The sequence below is a fragment of the Gopherus evgoodei genome, chromosome 3, assembly GCF_007399415.2.
Source record: "Gopherus evgoodei ecotype Sinaloan lineage chromosome 3, rGopEvg1_v1.p, whole genome shotgun sequence".
NCBI classification, from domain to species: domain Eukaryota; kingdom Metazoa; phylum Chordata; order Testudines; family Testudinidae; genus Gopherus; species Gopherus evgoodei.
Window position 1 is genome coordinate 212678136 of NC_044324.1, and position 22126 is coordinate 212700261.

At 43.6% G+C, this 22126-nt stretch overlaps 1 protein-coding gene across 1 annotated transcript in view; it reads right to left on the reverse strand.

Annotated features, from left to right (window-relative positions):
• SPTLC3 (serine palmitoyltransferase long chain base subunit 3) overlaps positions 1-19032 on the reverse strand; it is an 82259-nt gene extending 63227 nt beyond the window's left edge. The window contains exons 1-3 of the mRNA XM_030554311.1: positions 18873-19032; positions 15425-15579; positions 7827-7975 (exon numbers count right to left, since the gene is read on the reverse strand). Of these exons, the coding sequence (XP_030410171.1) occupies positions 7827-7975; positions 15425-15579; positions 18873-18998 (430 nt within the window). The 5' untranslated portion in view covers positions 18999-19032. The remainder of the gene's footprint in view (positions 1-7826; positions 7976-15424; positions 15580-18872) is intronic.
• Positions 19033-22126: the final 3094 nt, after the last annotated feature.

Below are 22126 nucleotides of genomic sequence, written 5' to 3' on the forward strand. Positions count from 1 at the left end.
CCAACTCCAAGACCCAACCTGCTGCCCCAGCCCTGAGCCCCCACCAAACCTAGAGCTCCCTCCTGCACCCTAAACCCCTCATCTCCCACCCCACCCTAGAGCCTGCACCCCGAGACAGAGGCCTCACCTCCTGCACCCCAACCCCCTTCCTCAACCCACAGCCCCCTCCCACACCGTGAACCCCTTATCCGCAGCCCCACTCCACAGCCCCTACCTTCCAACCAGAGCCCTCACCCCCTCCCATACCTCAACCTGCTACCCCGGTCCGGAGCCCCATCCCATACCTTGAACCCCTCATTCTAGCCCCACCCTGGAGCCTGCACCCCAAGTTAGAGCCCTCACCCCCTTCCAGCCCATTAAAAGTGAGTGAGGGTGGGAGACAGCAAATCACTGAGGGAGGGGGAATGTAGTGGCCTTGGGGAAGTGGCGGGAAAGTGGGTGCGGGAAAGGGTCAGGGCTAAGGTTTTCGGTTTTGTGCAATTAGAAAGTTGGCAACTCTACTCCAAACAGATCATATTCTTAGGATGATATCAAAAACAATAGGGAACAGACAAAAGAGTGTGGGGGAGGGGGATGGCAGGCTAAGATATGAAGCAACTTTGCATAAAAAACTAGTATTCTCAACTTGCTATCTGCCTAGCCGCTAGTGTGATAGCGTTCTGTAGGCACCATGGCAGAAATAAGTCTTAAGCAGCAATTTGATGGCAGAAGAGAGCTATTTTTATGGGTTTTGACAGTGTTTCCCCCAGGAATATGGTTAGGAAGCATAGGATAAAGTGTGACAATGCCGAAGGAACAAGTGGACCCATGCATGATAATGGCTTGTGTCACCAGAAGAGCAGAGGTGGAGTTGGTGTCATGACAGAAGAGTAGGTCTGGTAGGTGAGGCAGAGCTAAATGATGAAGGGAACTGAAGGTGAAGACAAGATTTTGTTTCATCTGGTGGAGACAGGTGAACAAATGGAGGGCTAATGAAAGCGGTGCGCCAGAAAGGTGATCTTACCTGTCATAATTAAAAACCAACCATAAAATGGCCTCATTATGGTTCCAGCAGCAATTAAAACTCAGATGGTTGTACTGAGGTAGTGTTTTCTATTCCTGTTTTTCTGTTCACGTATATACAGTAGCTTAAAGGAACATCATAAACTTAAAAAAATGCATATCTGCTGAAAAAAATTGTATGTCCATCTTTCCCAATCTGGTCAGTTGTCCTAACAGTAGTTCTTTCAGGTATGTTTTTGTCACTCTTAGATGGAACAGAAAAGGGCAGCATCTCTGGTATTTCTTTAACCTGTCTTTGTTGACTTTGCTAGGATGATAGACTGAACAATTTGAGATTCATCCATTACTATTTGTGAATGACAAATCCCAGCAATGGAAGCTAGGTACCAATAAAATGCAGTCACTCTATAGAACGATTGGATATAAATCCAAACCGCAGATCAGAACCATCCCTGAATTTGGTGAGTTTTGTTTTGCAAAACCCAAACCTGACTGACAAGGATTTACAACACCAGCCCTGGCTTTGCACATCTCTAATTATGATTAAACTACCGTAGGTGGTGGGTGAGGTGTTACGAAAGAAGTATGATGCATAGACCAGATCTTATCAATGAAAGGCTAGTGACAAAATCATACGGGGGTGGGAGGAACAGAGCTGATTCAGATTCAGCCTATCTAAGCTTCTTGGGTTTTAAAGCGAGAGGATGTTAAATGTATTAAAACCAGTCATTTAAGTATGTAGTCATATAGGAGGATTCCCCCAGCATGGGAAGGTCCCCATCTCCAGGTGCATACAACCAGCTACACCAGTTATACTTACCCTCACCCACTGGAATGGGGTTTGGCCAGCGTTCTGGCAATTCCCAGCTAGTGGAACTGTTGCTCCCAGAAGGTGCAAGTTATAGCAACCCTAAGACTGTTCTGTTTTGCTGGGGTTAGACTGGTCCCATGATCAGCACAAAGTCACCTTGATGTTACACTTCCCCTACATCCCACCAGACTCTGCATTGATTGCAGCCCAGCCTGACTGGAGAACTGGGGCCACAGAGCTGTCCCAATCAGGTGGCATAAACGGTCTACTTAATAAAAGGAGAAAAAACAGCCTCAGCAAATTGGAAAGGAAAACCCAAATAATTCCCTCCCATCCCTCTTCCCAGCTGTGAAGCAGTTATAGGATAGTGCGGGTTTGTTAGGTTGGTGTTTGAAAAAGACAAGGATATTATGGGAAATTCTGATAATCAAAGATTGTTATAAAAAATTGTGACTTTCATATTTTCAGCCTTCCACACCCACCAAATTAAGTCACCTTTACGTTAATGTCATCCCTCAGCTCACCTGGGTGTAGGGCATGTGAAGTGTACACTTCTACAGCATGTTGCCCAGGCTGACAAAATCCAGGCCCGGTGATTAAAAGTCACTGACAACTTATGAAATATTTAAACAAAGTTAAAAGTCCTTCTCCTTTCCATTATCTGTGTTAGCACAATGCTGTAATGTCTGATTTGCAAACCCTGGTGGGCAATATTTAATTTGTTTTTTAAATTAAATTATTTCCACTGGATTTAAAAAAAATAGTATGGAAAATTTTCTGTTACCATTGAATTTAATAAAAGCTGATTTTAAAACAAACAAATCCCTTAAATCTGGGGCCAAAATTGAACTGACGGAGTCCTAATAATCCTGACATTCCAATACAAGTCATAGGCCTAAATTTTCAAAAGTCAGTGGTACTTATGAGATTTCAACCTGAGTCACATGAAATAGTCCTGATTTTCAGACTTACCCACTCTCTGAAAATCAGGCCCTTTTTAAAGGCGGACACCCACAAATTGAGACACCCTAAATCATTAGTCACATCCGAAACTTCATGTCATAAATACTACAATCATTTCTAAGGGCTGGTCTACATCTACACTGGTGGGGGGGAGGAAGAAAGGGAGAGTTCAAACTAAGATATGCAACTTCAGCTATGCTATTTGCGTAGCTGAAGTTGAAGTATCTTAGTTTGACTTACCTGGCCGTCCTCACGGCGGCGAGTCGACTGCTGCGACACCCCTATCGACTGTGCTTACTCCTCCTGCCGAGGTGGAGTATGGGCATCGATTAGCGGATTGATTTATCGCGTCCAGACGAGGCGTGATAAATCGATCCCTGATACATTGAACACTATCCGCCGATCCGGCGGGTAGTATCGACATACCCTAAGAGTACAACTAAGTTCACATTAGCTTTAGTTTCTTATCACTATATCATCTTCAAGGCAGTAACCATCTCATCCTGTGTTTGTAGAACACCTGGGGCTATAGGACTTGATCCTGATTAGGACCTCTGGACACAATTTTAATATAAAAAATAAAATAAAAATAGTAACACAACCACCACCTCCTGCCAGAACATGCTGCTAAAATGTGACATGCAGCCCTAAAGCCTGAAAAAAGTAAAGCGCTATTGTAATTTAAATGTGGACATGGAAATTCAGATTTTCCCTGAACAATCAAAGAAATTAAAAGACCAATTAAATAATAATAAAAAACAGAACAAAATGACAACTGATTTTTGGTTGAGCACCAAAATTTAAACTCTCCCCACAACCCCCTCTGATACAACTCACACTCAACTTATTCTGTGTGTGCTAAATCTAGTCCTTTGCTCTTAGACTGAGTAGCAAGGGGAGAATTTCAAAAGGGGCTGGGAAAGAAATCCTGCATGGCTGCTACAGAGCCCTAATGATGCAGTAGACACTACTGCTTCTGGGTGCCACCTCCACAGGGTACAATGGCGAGTAGATCCATACATCAATAGAACCACCAAGTGTTTAAGTACAGAGTCCCCTGAGAGCTAAACTTTGTAGTGGGCAGGGGTGCAGATTCTTATTCAGGATGCACAGCTTTTTAAAACAGGAGGAAAATTCATGTTCAGATTGAAGGTCCCAAAAGCTTCCCATAGATTCAAAGATCCCAAAGCTGGTAGAGACCATTGTAATGATCTAGTCTGACATCCTATATAACACATATATAACATCCTATATATAACACAGGCCATAAAACTTCTCCAAGATAAGTGATAGAGTATATCATTTAGAAAAACTTCCAATCTTGATTCAAAAATGGTCAGTGACAGAGAATTCACCACAACCCTTGGTAAATTGGTCCAGTGGTTAGTTACTCTTACTGTTAAAATGTATGCCTTATTTCCAGTCTGAATTTTCTAGCTTCAACTCCCAGCCATTGGATTGTGTTATACCTTTTGCTGCTAGATTGAAGAGCCTATTTTTAAATATTTGTGCCCCAGGTAGATACTTATAGACTGTAATCAAGTCACCCCCTAATCTTCCCTGTGCCAAACTAAACAGATTGATCTCTTTGATTCTATCATTATAAGGCAGGGTTTCTAATCCTTTAATCATTCTCATGGCTTGTCTCTGAACCCCCTCCAGTTTCTCAACATCCTTCTTCAATTGTGGGCATCAGACCTGGACACAGCATTCCAGCCCGCCCCACTCTTCTGAAAACGTGAATGTGCTACTGGCCACAAAAAGGTTGGGGACCACTGAAGTAGACCATCATGGCAAACTTGGGTGTCAATCTACCCTGTACTAGCCTGCTCTGGATTAACTGTCCTTTTCCACCCTGCTAACGTGCATTAACAGTTCGTGAGAGTGCTTTGATCTAGTCCTCTTTGAATCAGGAGTAGCTCAAAGCGCATTAACAAACTGTTAACACATGACAGCAGGGTGGACAGGGACAGTTAGACTGTGGCAGGCTAGTGTAGGGTAGCTTCACACCCCAGTCATGGTCTAATTGTGTAGACAAGCCCTAAGTACTGTCTTTGGCAATATTCTGCCTTGATTCGAATTTCTTTTGTAAAATGCAGATGTCATTTTAAATATATAAATGGAAACATTAAAATTTCCATGTTAATCTATTTCCAAAGCCAAGCACCTGAAAAATACTCGCATTCTGATTCAGCAGCATCTTACATCTACCAGACACTCTTCACTACACAAGGCTGTGCAGATTCACGCCCAAGGTTTTATTATATTGTAGATTTTTATTTGGCATTTGTTTTTAAAATAATCATTTTACTTCTTCATTCTCCTCTCTCTTCACTACACTGCTCCAAGAAATGAAATATTCCCTTCATACCCAGACCTATCAATGCTTAGAAAGAACACTTATTAATAAGGCCCTGAACATACGAAGCACTTACAAATGTGTGTAACTTCAAAGGCACTATTTGTGCTCAGACATACTCACATGCTTATGGGCTTTCTTGGTCTGGGACTATAAAGAGTCTATAGCTTTAGCTATTATACCTCAATTTCCTAATACTTCAAGTACGTAAGTTCAGCCCAAATAAGTAGTTTTGAAAAAAAAGCTTCTTGCCCGGTCTTATTATGATGATGATAAAAAAAATAATATTTCACACAAAAAGTCAAACCAAAATAATACTCATCCCAAGCTTGTGAGTAAATAATTCAAGTTCTGTAAAGTTGCTTTAGTATTAACTAGCACAGAGTTAAAGCAGCATACAGATATAACACCAAATGATCTAAACCCATCCTTATACCTTCTCTTCCTACTTTTTTTTAACCCATTACCTCCTTCTGCTCACTGTAACTCTCCCTCTGAAAAACTACATTTTTGAGTAAAATATGAATTCAAGAGAGCTGGAATCCCTTTTAATTCTTACTTATTAAAAATAGCTAGAATCCATACAATCAAGTGCCTTATCTTCCCAGCCACCAGCATTTCCAACAGGAAAGAAATCGAAGATCATGTCACTATAGGACTGACTACAAGCTGTCACACTTTTAAATCCAAACTCTATGCATTTCCAATCGTTTTAGATGTGTGGAAGTCTACTGCAATAGGTTCCTTGGAGAAAAAAAGAAGAGAAACGTTTATAATTTAGGCCCTGATCCTGCAAAGACTTATGCAATTGCCTAACCTTACACACTGAGAGTAGTCCTAGTGTGACATCAATGGTGCATACAGTTAAGCATGTGTGTAAGTCTTTGCATCACTGGGGCCTAAAGAGCTTGTTATAACAATTTATTAAGTGCTGTAGATAAGCATTGTAGGCTATGCTAACAGTATAGGGCAGGGATCTGCAACCTTTGGCATGCTGCCTATCAGCGAAAGCCACTGGCAGGCCGGGCTGGTTTGTTTACCTGCAGTGTCCGCAGGTTCAGCCGATTGCAGCTCCCACTGGCCTCGGTTCTCTGTTCCAGGGCAATGGGGGCTGTGGGAAGTGGTATGGGCCGAGGGATGTGCTGGCTGCTGCTTCCCTCAGCCCCCATTGGCCTAGAATGGCAAATTGCAGCCAGTGGGAGCTGTGATTGGCCAAACCTGTGGATGCTGCAGGTAAACAAACCATCTACGCCCACCAGCCGATTTCCCTGACGGGCTGCATGCCAAAGGATGCCGATCCCTGGTATAGGGACAGTAGAGTGAGTGCAGCCTAGGGGCTGTTGATCAAGGTGTCCACTGTGTGACCTTTGTGTATCTGCACATGTGCAGATGGGACTCCTGGATGTAGAAGCACGGGTCTCAAAGTCCTGTTATGGTTATGATTCATGTGAAGAGTACTAGACTTACTTTGCCCTGCAACAGTTACTAGTTTACCTAGCAACAGTTCCTAATTTGTTAAGCTGTTTACCTGTCAATAACTTCATCATGTTCGTAGTGATTGTAAATCAGGTTGTTAATATATATACACTGTATATACTGTTACCAGTTCTTTGGCATTATCTGGCTAGGTATTTTCTGCTAGCTAGGTTCTGCCACTGTGAGGATGCCCAACAAACAGAGTTACAGTGTTTATGATTTCATTTCCATAATAAAAGCTATTGTTTAAATACTAACCAAAGACTCTGGAATGAGATATCTGAAACCAGGCGGGTAGCAGGAGGAACCCACCAAGGAGCCGTATTGCTTGGGAAGGGAAAGGCCTAGTACTGCCACCAACAAGCATGTTTTCCCCCTGCAGTCAGAAAATGAAATTGACAAGACTCTTGTAGGTGGAGAGCCATCATTTTGATTTTCCCAGTGGAAAATTGAAATTTGTCAGAAAAATTGATATTTTCCCACAATTTTTTTTGATTTTTTGCAAATAAATGAAATAAATAAAAAAGGCATTTTCCACTGAAAAATTATTCTGATAGAAAATTCCTTACCATTTCATAATCAGCAGGGACATTGAGCAGATCAAGAGAGTTCAGGTTCCCACGAACACACACTGCTAGTCAGGTTTCATAAAATTCTGTCCAATTTTTTTAGTATGATAACTATGACCATTAACAGAGATCTCCAGAGGAGATAACAACAACAACTGATACTAAAAGCTCTGGAGACTTGCAAGTTATACTATGTAAAGTTATGCAAGTTACTCAAATTAGTCAAAACAGCTTTGAAAAGACACTACAAACTCTCTTGCAATCACCAGTAGCTGACAGCAGAAATGTGTAAGGCTAGCATGCCTTAGTTCTATATTTTTGCACTACCCGCATCATACATAAAAGAGTTCCAGAAGACTATTCCTCCACAAGGAAAGAGCTTCTGAACAGCAATGCAATTTGAGTTGATTTCAGATGGAGACAGATGCACCTTTCTTGGATGGCAAGCTAGCATATGGGACAAAAATTGACTCAAGCTTTTTAACAATTACATAGTATTGAAAATTAATATTCCTTTTAATAGCCAAGCAAGAAATAGTTAACAAGCATACAATCTTACAAATATCCAGTTTCATCATGGCATCTATAAAACAACCCATTTAGCAACAGAAACCATAGCAGCAATTTAGCAGTTTACTCCACTTACCCATTTCCTGCCTGGTACTGCATACTCCTGTCCCATAGTTCTGTAATACATCTGCCACAGTTTTCAAAGCATTAGCTTCTGTTTCTGCAAAGCCGAGGTAGTTATAAGAGCCCATGTTGATTACATCCTTGATAGTTCTTCCAGTAAACCTACAATTAAAGCAGATTTTAAAGAAAGAGGCAATAAATAAATATTTATCCATCAAGTTTGGTTCTATTGCCATATTCCAATTTGGGAAATTACATTCTCTATACTTATAGTGCTACTGATAATTTCCAATTGTTTTCTACTTAACTGGGTCAAAAGAGGAGGTCACTTACTGTTACTGGAGGTTCTTCGAGATGTGTGGTCACTATCTGAGTTCCATATGTGGGTGCTCATGTGCGCCATGTGCCTGAATCTGGAAGGTTTTTCCAAGCAGTATCTGTTGGCCCGCACATGTGCAGTATGTCTCCTCGTGCTCCTGACCAGAGGTATAAGGGACAGTGTGGGTCGATACCACTCCCGTTCCTACTCTTACTGCAATGTGGTCAAGTCACAAGCAGAGGGGATGGAGGACAAGTAGTGGAACACAGATAGGGACCACATATCTCAAAGAACCTCCAGTTACAGTAAGTAACCTCCTACTCTTCTTGTTCTTCGAATGATTCCACATGTGGGTGACTTGTGATCAGTGTGATGGTGGATGCAAGGAGGCTACTGGCAGAGCCATTTGCAATACTGCTAATCCCACAGCTTTGTTCACAGCTATTGCATGATCGAGGACATAGCGCATTGTGAATGTGTGTATGGAATAACATGCTGCGTCTTTGCAGATGTTTTGTCACAGAATGTCCGCTAACGAAGCGGAGGAAGTGATTTGTGCCCATGTAGAACTGTAATGCCCCTGAGAGCAAGCTGTAATGCTCCCAGGAGAGGGGAGGTTTGATATATCTTGTAGCATTCCAGTATGCAGCATGAGACCCACTTGGAGATCCTCTGTGAGGATATGGTTTGGCCCCTTGATATTTTTGCTGGGCTACGAAGAGTGATGGAGACTTTTGAAAGAGTTAGTTCTTTGTAAGTAGAACACCAGGGCCTGACTGATATCAAGGGAGTGTAGTCTCTTGTCTGTAGCGGAGACATATGGTTTGGGGCAGAACACAGGCAAATGGATGGATTGGTTGAGATGGAATTCTGACACAATCTTAGGGAGAAATTTGGGGTGTAGCCTCAAGAAAACTTTGTCCTTATGGAATACCGTGTAGGGAGGGCCAGCCGTCATGGCTGCTAGTTTACTGATCCTTTGGACCCAACTTGGAATGCCACTTTTATGAAAAGGTGGGCCATGATATAGGTTCGAAAGGTAGTCTCATGAGGCCTGAGAAGACGAGGCTAAAGGTCCCCATGAGGTGTGGGTGTGGTGAATGGTTGGAAGGTTTTGAGCAGGTCTTTCATGAATCGTATCATTGTAGGGTATGTAAAGATGGAGCATCTGTCCACCGGGGGAAGGAAGGCCACCAAGATGTACATCAATAAAGCTGAGAGCCAAACCTAATGTTTTTAGGGAAAGGAAGTAATCTAGGACGACCAGAATGGTCACCCTGTCTGTTCAGTGGTGGTGGCAGCAGACCCACTCCAGGAAGTGAAACCACTTTGCTTGATAGCATGTTTTGGTTGATTCTTTTCTGCTCTGGTTAAGGATCTGCTGGACTGGTGTGGATCTGCTCTCTGTCAGATGCTCATCCAAACACCAGGGTGTGAGATGAAGATGCCCAGGCAGGGGTGTTTGAATCTGCCCTGATATTGTATGAGAAGATCTGGGGATAACCAGAGCCTGATTGGTGCATGGGTGAAGAGCTTCATGAGATCTGTGAACCAGAATGGTCAGGGACGGTAGGGTGCTGTGAGGATGATGGTGGCTCTGTCCCGACGCACCAGAGAACCTGAAGCAACAGGGGAATGGGGGGTGGACTATATTGGGGGTGACCCATCCATGGGAGCAGGAGAGCATTGCTCTGAGAGTCCTCTTCCCACAGTGCCCCTAGAGCAATACAGGGAGAGCTTCCAATCTGCATACGACTTGAAGAGATCCCAGTTGGGGGTACCCCACCATGTGTAGAGGTTGGTCAGTCCTGTAGTTCCCGTTCGGGATCAGTATGGGAAGTCCTGCTCAGTGTGTCTGCCAGGGAATTCTGGATGCCCAGGAGATACACAGCTTTTAAGGTCATCTGGTTTCTATTGCACAAATTCTACAGTCTGACCAACTCTGAGCAGAGGGAATGAGATCCAGCCCCTCCTTGTTTGTTGATGTATGCCACTTTGGCAATGTTGTCTGAAAGGATTTGTATGTGGAGAGCACGTAAGAGGGGAAGAAAGGCTTTGAAAGTTAGGTAGACTGCCCTGAGCTCCAGGACATGTGTGTGATTCCTGGATTCCCATGGTGTCCACCTGCCCTGCATTATTTGATGGTCCAGGTGGGCATCCCGACCCATAAGAGAGATGTCCGTCATGATGATGGCCTTAGGAGTGGGAGAGCTGTAGGGGGTCCCACTCATGACCTTGGATGGACTGGATCACCAAGCAAGAGGGATCAGAATGTCCGAGGGGACAATGACTCTGGATATGATGTGGTCCCTCTTTGGCTTATAGGTCAGGAGGAGCAGAGTCTGTAAGCACTGCATTTGGAGTCTCGCGAAGGGCATCATGTAGGTACAGGCTGTATTGTGCCCCAAAGGAAGATGCACTGGTGGACTGTTGTGTGGGGCTTGTGGCAGATGTAGGCATTTAGGGAGCTCATTGTGGCAAAGCCTTCTCCCAGGAGGAAGGCCCATGCAGCAACCAAGTCCAGTCTCATCTCTATAAAATTATACTCTGTGTAGGTGACAAAACGGACTTGTCTTCATTCATGTAGATTCCTAGGGAAGCCAAAAATCTTTGAAGAGATTGGGTCATGGAAACAACTTCTGTCATCATTGTCCGACTAGGAGCAAATTGTCTAGGTAAGGGAATACGGTGTGACCCTGGCATCTCATTTGAGCCGCTATGATTGTGAGTACTATGACAAAGTTCTGTCCTTGACTCTGTGGGTCCTGCTTTTCCTGGAGGATGTTTGCTAGCCTCAGAGGCTCCCTGTGACCCTCCACGTAGCCCTTCTTTCTCTAGAGGCAAGGGTCACAGCTTACTGAGCCATTTTCATCATAAGCCAACAACGGAGGTGAGGAGAAGCAATCCTCCCTCGCACAGTCTCTGTTGTCTCCCAGCATCAGTGATTAATTGGGGGGGCAGGGGGAGAGAGCATGGGCCCACCCTCTACTCCGGGCTCTAGCCCAGAGACTCTAAAATTAGCAGCTATGGTTGCTGGACTTTTTGGAAATAGGATATGTACAATTCCCTGGGCCACTTCCCCACAGCAGCTCCCACTCAATATCTCCTTCACCGTTACCTAAGGGCCTCCTTCCTTACACCTGATATGGATTTGTACTGCTTCGTTCCTCCAACAGCGCAGCTCCCTCCTATAGGTCCTGACACCCGTGCCTCACTGACTAACTGGAAGGCTTTTAACTAGTTCCAGCCAGCCCTTGATTGGCTTCAGGTGTCCCAATCAATCTAGCTATCTCCACTGCCTTCTAGAGGGATCTTAATTGGTCCCAGGTGTCTTGATTAACCTGGAGCAACTGCCATTTGGTTACCATGGTACCAGGGATTTGTTTAGCGTGGGGCTAAATATACCCGTTCCTCACTACTTTAATGTAGCCATCTGGCCTTGCCCCATCACAATACCTTTGTAAAGATCTGTGGCACCCACTATGCTGAAGGGAAGAAAACAAAATTGGAAATGTCAATGTCCCACCTTGAAACAAAAGAATTTCCTGTGGAACAGATGGATGTCTATATTGAGATATGCAGCTCTCATGTCAAGCTCCCTCGTGGAGAGAGGAAATTGATGCCAATATGATAATGCAGAATTTCAGCTTCCTGGGGTCCTGGATTTCCTCCAGTGGGATCTGTAAAGCAGTAGCCACTCGCTGCAGGAGTTCAGATATTCGTGTTGATCATCCTGTGGAGAAAGCAGCAGAGGGATGACAGCTTTATCCAGTGATAAGGAATAAGGAGACTCCAATCTAAATCAGCGGTACTGGTTCCACATCTTCCTCCTCATAAACCGACAGTTGGTTGATGCACAGGGAAGGAATGATAAGGAACAGTCAGGATCGATTTGTTGAGAACAAATCGTATCAAACCAACCTGATAGCTTTCTTTGACAGGCTAACAAGCCTTGTGGATGAGGAGGTAGCAGTAGACATGGTCTATGCTGAGTTTAATAAAGCTTGATACTGTCTTGCATGACCCAGATGCAATCTAGATAGAGCTACTATAAGGTGGGTGCAAAACTGGTTGGAAAACCACTCCCAGAGAGTAGTTATCAGTGGTTCACAGTCATACTGGAAGGGCATAATGAGTGGGGTCCCGCAGAGATCAGTTCTGGGTCCAGTTCTGTTCAATATCTTCATCAATGATTTAGATAATGGCATAGAAAGTACACTCTTATAAGGTTTGCGGACAATACCAAGATGGGATGGATTGCAAGAACTTTGGAGAATAGGATCAAAATTCAAAGTGATCTGTACAAACTGGAGAAATGGTCTGAAGTAAATAGGATGAAATTCAATGAGCACAAATGCAAAGTACTCCATTTAGGAAGGAACAGTCAGTTGCACACATACAAAATGGGAAATGACTGCCCAGGAATGAGTACTGAGGAAAGGGATCTGGGGGTTATAGTGGACCATAAACTAAATATGAATCAACAGTGTAACACTGTGGCAAAAAAAGCAAACATCATTTTGGGATGTATTAGCAGGAGTGTTGTAAGTGAGACAAGAACTAATTCTTCTGCTCCTCTGCTAATTAGCCCTCAACGGGAGTACTGTGTCCAGTTCTGGGCGCCACATTTCAGGAAAGATGTGGACAAATTGGAGCAAGTCCAGAGAAGTGCAACAAAAATTATTAAAAGGTCCAGAAAACATGACCTATGAAGATTGAAAAAATTGGGTTTGTTTAGTCTGGAAAAGAGAGGACTGAGAGGGGACATGATAACAGTTTTCAAATACATAAAAGGAGAAGATCCAAGGAGGAGGGAGAAAAATTATTCTTCTTAATCTCGGATAGGATAAGCAGCAATGGGTTTAAATTGCAGGAAGAGCGGTTTAGGTTGGACATTAGGAAAAACTTTCTAACTGTCAAGGTGGCGAAGCACTGGAATAAATTGCCTAGGGAGGTTGTGGAATCTCCATCATGGGAGATTTTTAAGAGCAGGTTAGACAAACACCTGTCAGGCATGGTCTAGATAATATGTAGTCCTGCCATGAGTTCAGGGGACTGGACTGGATGACCTCTCGAGGTCCCTTCCAGTCCTATGATAGGACTCTTGTGACAGTTCTGGGCATCTGTAGTATGAGTCACAGGTGGGCCCAAAAGGAAGTGGTACCAGGCTTCCTAGGAGGGGGTTATAGGCAGATGGGTAGGCATGCCTTGGCTTCCTGTCTGGGTTCTTGCGGTGCAGAGGTGAAACTTTCTGGACTATATCTTGGGACTCCTCAGAGCTGGATGATGATTTTGATGGAAGTGGTGGGCCCATTGGTACAGGAGGGCTCAGGTCCGATGAAAGGGGAAGGGGCCTTTCCTGAAGCAGAAAGAGCAGTACATCCCCTGGCACAGGGATGTCTCGGAGAATGGACGAGCTTGAGAGACGTGGAGACTGTGGGTATGGCAAGAACACCTCCTCTGGAGATAAGAATATCTTTGTATGTCTGAGTGTCTGCGGGGTGCCCATGGAGACTTCGGAGGGACCCGATTCCATAGTCGGGCCTCTTCTGTCTGCATGTTGTCGAGGTGTCACCGCTGGAGTATCCAAAGCCGCGCTCATAGACGGGCACTCTAAGAGTCCTTGTATCAGTCCTTGTACTGGCATTACTGATGGGTCCTGCTTTTCCTTTGCCTTATCGTTCAGATGGGATTGGTTCCGCGGGGTCCGGACATGACATCTCACCTGACTTGACATAACTTGAGGAGGGAATGCATCTCTTATGAACAGTACTCTGCATGGTTCTGCGTTTGTGCCCATGAGAGTGTTTTTTGCTCTCATGGTGGGACTTGTCCTTACTTTTCAGTGTGGCAGTTACACACTATGGCTTGTGCTTGGAGTGGCACTACCGGGTTGTGGAGGCTGCTGTACGGGGGGAGTCTCTGTAGTCAGGATCTAAGTGCATCCAGGACCTCATCATCTCTTTCATCAGGAACTTGCAGAGATGGAGCTCACAGGCCTTTCTGGTTCTGGCTGGGAAGGTAGATGGTACTCTTCACCAAGATGTGTGCTTCTCCCAGGCAGTATAGACACCATCACTGATAAAAAAGACAAAGAGGGCAGGAGATGCAGTTCTTGAAGCCTGGGATCTTAGACATAATCCATCAGTGTTGGGGGGTTGTGCCCCCTGACTGGCGAGTGGTTCTACTAAACTACAAACTATACCACAACTATATCAACTATATCAACTATCCTAACTAAGATATAAGAGTAAAATTAAGTCTAAATTATTTACAGTAGAGAAAGGCAAGTCTCTCATCTGCTAAGAGTGAAGGAGGATCAGGGGTTCCAACTCAGGCCATGTGGGAATAAGAGGGAACTGGAGTGGCATTGCCTAGTACTGCCCCGTATACCTTCAGTCAGGGCATGAGGAGATGTACCACGCATGTGCGGGTCAACAGACAGTGCGTGTGCACCCATGTGTGGAATACACACAAGGCTCATCACTCGAAGAAGAACTGTTTGCTTACACACAATGTTTGCCACAATGTTCCATCCTACAGGTGACTTCATTTCAGGGTCGAGTGAAACAATGCCTGTATATATTGTTTCAAAATTGCCTTAGGATCGTTCAGGAGGAACAATGTACATTTGACATATGCTTATCTGCTTCCAGACTCTGTTGGACCGTCAAAGGCATGGCTTCCATTAAGTTGTATTAAGAGAGCCATTACCAGAGGAACAACCGTGCATCATACATTGGAAAAAATAAGGACACATTTCAATAATTTGAAAAATAATCCATAAAACCCACATGCTGCAACACTCTCAATATCTTTCTAATTTGTGCATTTACTTTTTCAAAATATTTCAGCAACCACAGTATAAACAGAGACACTACATACACTTTCACTCTAGTGCTTTTCTACCTCAATTTCAATAGAATGACGTTGAGTGTATATAAAACCTTAGGTTCCAAGCTTGAAACTCAATACCAAAGAATCGGTGCACAGTGCTCGATCTTCAGCTGCTGTAGAGCCACTGAGTTTAATGGCTGAAGTGTTAAATGCTGTTGTTTGCCCTTTGTAGATGGATCAGAAATTATTTTTGTAACACCAGTAACCTACATTTAAAGCAGATTTTAGAGAAGGGGGCAATATATAAAACAAACAAATAAATATTTACCCATCAAGTTTTGTTCTGTTGCCATATTCTAACTTGAGAAATTACATTCTGCATACTTATATTCCCATTATAGTTTTCTATTTCCCTGATTAAAAAACAATTGCTTGCTACCTGTAGCCTGACCCACCTAAACGTCCAGTTGAAATCATCTGTAACACGTTCCATCAGGTCAAACTGTGGCCCTGGGACGCTGCAGATTGGACGATTCCAATTATCTCGTATTCTCATGTAGAGGTTTCTTGTGTAAAAGTTCTCAAAATCTTGATAAAGTGGCACAAAATCCTGGTTTGAAAACATGTACATGGTTACTTTTCTAGGAAAATCACCATCTTATGTACTTTATTTATTTAAATTAAAAAGACAGACTAATTCATTAAGAAACTGGTAGTAGTATACCTCTACCTCAATATAACGCTGTCCTCGGGAGCCCAAAAATCTTACCACGTTATAGGTAAAACCACGTTATATTGAACTTGCTTTGATCTGCCTGAGTGCGCAGCCTCGCCCCCTCGGAGCACTGCTTTAACGTATAATATCCGAATTCGTGTTCTATTGGGTCACGTTATATCGAGGTAGAGGTGTACAAACCTCACGTTCCTGTGCCATATTTAAACTCCCACATTTGCAGGTTTGCTTAGTTACCTAGATTACCATGTATGGCCCATTTATTTCTGCCTGGCAAGTAGAAGAGAACTCATGAAAGGGTCCAATCTTCTGAAAGCTCATACCAGGAGGAGTCATCATGCCAGATACACACTATGAAAGTTATTTTGAAATAGAGAGTTTCATTATAATGCAGAGCTGCTAGCAAATGTGGGATAAAAAGTCCATCATAATTCATAAGAAAACAGGTTCATTAGATATAACCTGAAAACCTACAGTGATTTATCTGGATATTTTCAGCCTAGACTAGAAGTTCCCACTTCAGTTTATACATGCCTTCTTCTTGTAGGGCATTGACTTTCATTGACAAATACTTAACCATGGATTATATATATGTTGCATCACAAATCATACTAGTTAGCAAATATATACACATGAAATATGAGAATTAGCAGAATACACAATGATGTGGTAAAAAGGTTTTATTGGAAAGTTTAGGATCATCATTATTCACAAGTGGCCAAATCACAGAGGACATATCAAAAGTGTGATAATGAAGTCTTTATATCCTGCTACTTCATTATATAGCTTATGCTGCTTTAAAAAAAAAAAACCTATAAAACCAAAAACACCCCGCCTCCTATTTTAGGAACAGTACCATCTTCCAGATTTTTTGAATGGAGTTGGTATTCTTTTTTGTATCATTCCTCCTGTGGCTCCAGGTCCCTTGACTCAAACTACAGAGGGCTCAGAAGGAAAAGGAAATTATAAACCAATCAATTTTAGAATCCATACAAATGATTATAAAATAGCTTTTCTGTGTATCACAATGCCATGACTTTAGGGTCCCATATCTTGGGCCTACCAGGGAAAGAAGCAATTCTTGGGTGTCTCATTGGAACATGAGGATCCCTCACTTATTTTTAGCCCTGATTGTGCATAGGACTTTGAGTGGTAAACCTGCCACCAGTTCAAAAATGAACCGGTCAGTCCTGGCCCTCAGACCAATGTAATTTTGGATTGGGGACAGATGAAGAAGGAAACGTTTGTGAGGTATATGGCCCATATTTGAAAGCTGCTCAGCGATTGTTAGAAATAGTGCCCCCATGGGAATTGCAGGGATCAAGCATGAATTGATCATCTATAGCTGCTTGGGATCATTCATGCTTCCACTTCCTCTGGCAGGTCTGCTTTAAATTGTCTGGATCAGTATCAAACAGACTGGTATTCGATACTGATATGGTCAATTTAAAGCAGGCCTGCCTGAGGAGATCGAAGCATGCATCTAAGGCAAACTGTTTTTGTTTTGTAGTTGGAGCAGAGGAATCGGACTAATTTATGATCTACTTGGCACACACACACTCTGGGATGGGAATCTGCCATAATACTCTCTGTGGAGTAGTGAGAGGGCAGCACGACAATGGTCTCCATTTTAAAAGGGGATAGTATCATAATATTGTCATTATTGTATGCTGTATATCAACAGGACTCCAGTGTATTCCCAAAAACTCTTCAGGGGCATCATTTATGCATGTGTTACTGTAATGGAATTAGGGCAACAGCAATCCCCAAATTATCCAGGAATAGTGCTCCAGTTTCCAACAATTGTTACAAATCAGGGTTTTATATTTTGGTATCACAGTTTATTTTCTGCTTGATGGTTACCCATGTGTGAACTTCATTTGTACTTACCGTCTCCTGTGTTTATAGGAAGAAAACAAGTCACTTTCTTAAAATAGCAGTCTGCAAAGAGTGTTATAAATAACATATTCTTAGGTTAAAAATGTTAATGACTAAGCTAAAGAATACCACATGCCTGAGCTTTGTTCTTTCAAGACATATTTTAGCTTTTAAGCAAATAAAAAGCTCTTGATTCTGTAAATTGCCACCTCCCTCTCCTTTTACTATTATGGGCTGTTACTAAGAAAATTTCCTTTTGGACGGACAGAAAAGGAAATCCAGCTCCTGGAGAGGCCAGATGGGTTTGTTAGTGTAATGAGAAAAGATAAGAAACAGAGCTCAAGTGTTGCTGGGTGTGCCAAGAAATAAATATATGAGCGTACACTTGGAGACTGCCTCGATTCCTGTCTCGAGGCAAGGTCAAGCAACCAGTCAGGAGGGACAAGGGGGTTGGGGCAAGGGAAGCATAAGACACTAAATGCCAAAGAAAAGCCTCACCTTGGCCAGAACACAGCCTTACTCTTTACTTTTCCAATGGGATACAAAAGAGGTGGTACCAAAGTGCCCAGACTCACGACCCACCAAAATGGAACATGACCATAAATTGTAAGGGGTGGGACCAGGGGCATATGTAACCCACAGCCCCCCTGGGTGTGGTGTTCTGTCCCATCTGGTGGCACCGAGACCACTAAGAGAGAGAGTTAAATGAGTCTGCTCTAGAGCCTTAGCTAAGAGCCAGTTGGCTTTTAGCTCATGCAGTAGAAACTCATGCTTTAAGCTCCAGAGGTCCCCAGTTCAATCCTGCCTGCTAATAACCAGGGTCTGCTGGCATTACAAGTAGGCAGACTCATTTTATCTCTCTCTTTAAGTGGTCTCAGTACCACCAGATGGGACAGAACACCACACCCAGGAGGCGTGTGGGTTACACATGCATTACAGATAGGGTGACCAGATGCCTCGATTTTACAGGGACAGTCCTGATTTTTGGGTCTTTTTCTTATATAGGCTCCTATTACCCCCCCACCCAGTCCCGATTTTTCACATTTGCTGTCTGGTCACCCTAATTACAGGTATAATTAAGCCTGGAAAGGAGGAGGAGGTGGGAAAAACAGAGACAGAAAAGGTTCTGTGGCGTACAGAGTTAAGGATATGCTTGCTTGCTTAACCCCAATAAACATCTAATTGTCTGCACATCAGATTTCTGCTCTTCTGCTTTCCATCTGCATGACAGGAACCAGGAGAGAGCGAAGGGAAAGCCCTTAACACAATACACAAACTTTTTTCATACATACTTTTTGTTCTTCTCTTTCTGCAGCAAGGTTACATCTTTCTAGTCCACAGGCTCTCAAAAAATCTCGCACATAGCCAAATATTGTTCCAACGCCAAAGCCCAAATAAGTCAAAACAGCAACATACATTGGTGCTTGTTCAAAGTGTTCATTAAATGGCCTTTTGTAGAGACCTCCATTTGATATGCCATTTTTCTGAAAATGCAAAATAAGAATTTGTGATTAAAACATTTCAACTGGCCTTAAAACCAAAAATAATTTGCTTCAAGACCTCAGTTTTTTAGACGCAATCTCTTCCTATAGAGTAGCAGAGGTATATCATCATAGCTTTAGACTCATTAAATACCCTAAATTTAAGGAGGATTACTTCTTATGCTGTAGTCATCGTTATAGGTTCTAGGAATAAGATAAGCAATAACAGGGGGTAACCTGGGCTTGTTCCTTGAGTTAGCTTACAAAATTGAGATTGCAGGACATGCCAGTGTTGAAATCAAGGGCTGTTATTTGTGTCCATTTAATAAAATTCAATTTTTCCTATGTATAGAAAAGATACTTCCACTGGATACTGATTGAAGGCTTTGCAGGCACCAAGAGAAAAGCATAGATCCACTTAAAAAAAATAGCGGAAAGGGCAAAAATCAATAATGGTGCTAATGCTGCTGATGCTCAATTTTATTTATGAAAATGTTATAATTTTTACTTGAAAGAGAGAGAGAGAGAGAGAGAGAATGAATTCTAGCTATACACACATATGCATATATTTTATATACACACACACGCAATGATTTGCTCTTGAGGAATTTGTCTCTACCTCATATTGGGATTGTAAGGTTACAATCCAATCCTTTGTTTATAAATGTAACAAATTTTGGGTCACAAGTCACTGAATTACTAAACATCCAAGATGAAGGTTTGACAGGCTAAATCAATACTAATCAAAATTGATGTAGAAACATGATCAGAAATATGGATCTTATCAATACCTACAGCATCTATCTGTGTTGCTAAGAGTATGGAAATTCAGAAGGATATTTAGCATGTAGTGTGGCAGTGTGACCTCCCTTCCAGCCAGAAGGGGAGGAACCACCCTCCGTGCACAAGTGGGCGGAACCAGGCCTGACTCGCTCCTCCCACCGGAAGTACATCACTGGGACAGGAAGTATAAAGGGCAGGGCTGCCCGCTCAGTTGGGGCCAAGACACCAAAGGAGGCAGCCCAACCCTGCTCGCTCCCAGACGCTGATCTGTTGCTGAACCCAGTGATGCCCTGCCCACTGGGGAGCCCGTTCCTGCCACGGACCTGCTGGGATTGCTACAGGCAACCTACCCAGAGGAGATGGAGGATGCCTGTTGTTCCACGTACACTCCAAGGGGAGGGGAGGAAGTGGCCCAAAGACAACTGACCTTAGATGGCTGCAGCTTTGCCTGAGGCATGGCAAACGTGTTACAGTTGGGATCCCCACTGACCCAGTGGCAGACCACTCCACCACTGTTAGGGCCCTGGGTTGGGATTCAGTGGAGTAGGGTAGGCCCAGACCCTACCAGCCACCCCACCCCTGGGGTGGCAGCCTCCCCTCACCAGGCCCAGTGGCCTGTGCCCATCGGTTGTCTGCTGGAGCCAGGATGTCCTACCCCTGGGGTTTCCCCTGGCTCTGCTACAAGAGCCCAGAACTGATTGACTACTGGGTTTGCTCAGTCTCTGCCTCCATAGGCCAGCGCTAATTGACTGGTGGGGTTGCTCTGCCCTGGGCCAAAGGGCTTGGAGTTACTTAATGCCAGTGTTGGCCCGAGCCCCTGCCCCAAGGGCCTCGAGGCCATAGACTAAGGTGGGTGCAGCCCCTGCTTGAAATGTCCAAAGGCCCTAGACGGTTGGCTGCACAACCCGTTAAAGTGGTCAGGACACTAATGTCTACGCTGATTCCCCTGATTCGAGGCGGTGGCCCCGATGACGAAGTGAGGCAGTGTAGCCTCCCTCCAACCCAGAGGGAGAGGGACAAATGCCCACCACTAAAAGCCTCAAAAATGTTTAGTGAACTGGAAGAATAAAAAAAACACGAACATAAAGCATATTCCCGCTCTGTCAGGTTTAAACGGTGCAAAGTGTTCTGCATTCTTCAATGTATGTAAAGTGTTTATTGTATCAGTCTTTGAGATGGGTTATTTGTTCCTCATCCCAGGATTACACATTGCCAATATTGTCTTATTCAGAACTGGATCATTTACTGCGTTGCAGTTCTCAACAGTAATCAAACAGAATCAGGTCTGTAGTTCTCTTATGATGGTTGAAGGTATTGTACCATGGTACCATCCACTCCAGTGTGGTCACATAAGTGAGTCAGCTGCACATTGTGATTAACTGTGTGAAAATTAAAGGACAAGTACTGAGGTTTGGCCTCCAACCATGAAGGTCAGCCTTTGCAACACCAGTGGAGATCTCCATGCCATGTCTTGACATTGATAAAGGCTACCACAAACTAAGGGGGCTACATGATGTGCACAGAAGATCTAAGTGAAAACATATTTCTATTATTGTCATCTTATATCCCAGAGCAGGGACACAAGGATAGCAGCTTTGAAGGAGCCATCTTCTCCTTCACCCACAGCTGTGGGATTATATTTAAAACAGTAGTGTGACAGTTCAGATCCAATGTCATGCAGCTTTTCACATCTCCAATTCTTTTCCTCTGTGCTGCAACTCCACTGCTTCATACTAGTCTGGGTCCCTCCAAAGTTGACCCATCTCCAAGCTGGCCTGAACACAATCACAAAATATGAAAGAGAAAACATCTAGGAGAAATGATCTAGTAGGAAATGGGAATATTCAGCCACTGGTAGAGAACACATTGACTAAAGCGCCAACCCAGAGGAGAAATGACCCAGGGTAGTCTTTCCTCAGTGGGGGTGAGGTCTTAGTGGCAATTTGTTTCTAATTTGCCTCCATCACAACACCTTTCACTAATTTAATAAAGAATTCTGCCCCCAAGCAAGTCCACTGTTGCTTCCAGGAGATCAGAGCTGTGAAGAAATGAAAAAGTTCCTGTCTCTTCTACTTATCTTGTGCAGTGTGCACTCCGAGTGAGAGATTGTTTTATAGACAGGTGTACCTCAGAGAGCCCAAGCAGTCTTGTCACAAGAAATCTGGTCCTTTTATCTGACTAGAGAGCTCCTACCCAGAGAGATTACATGCTCTGTAGTGGAGAACAACTTCAGGCAATCCACTGGGCAGCAGAGGCCCTATACGATCCATTCCTTGGAATCC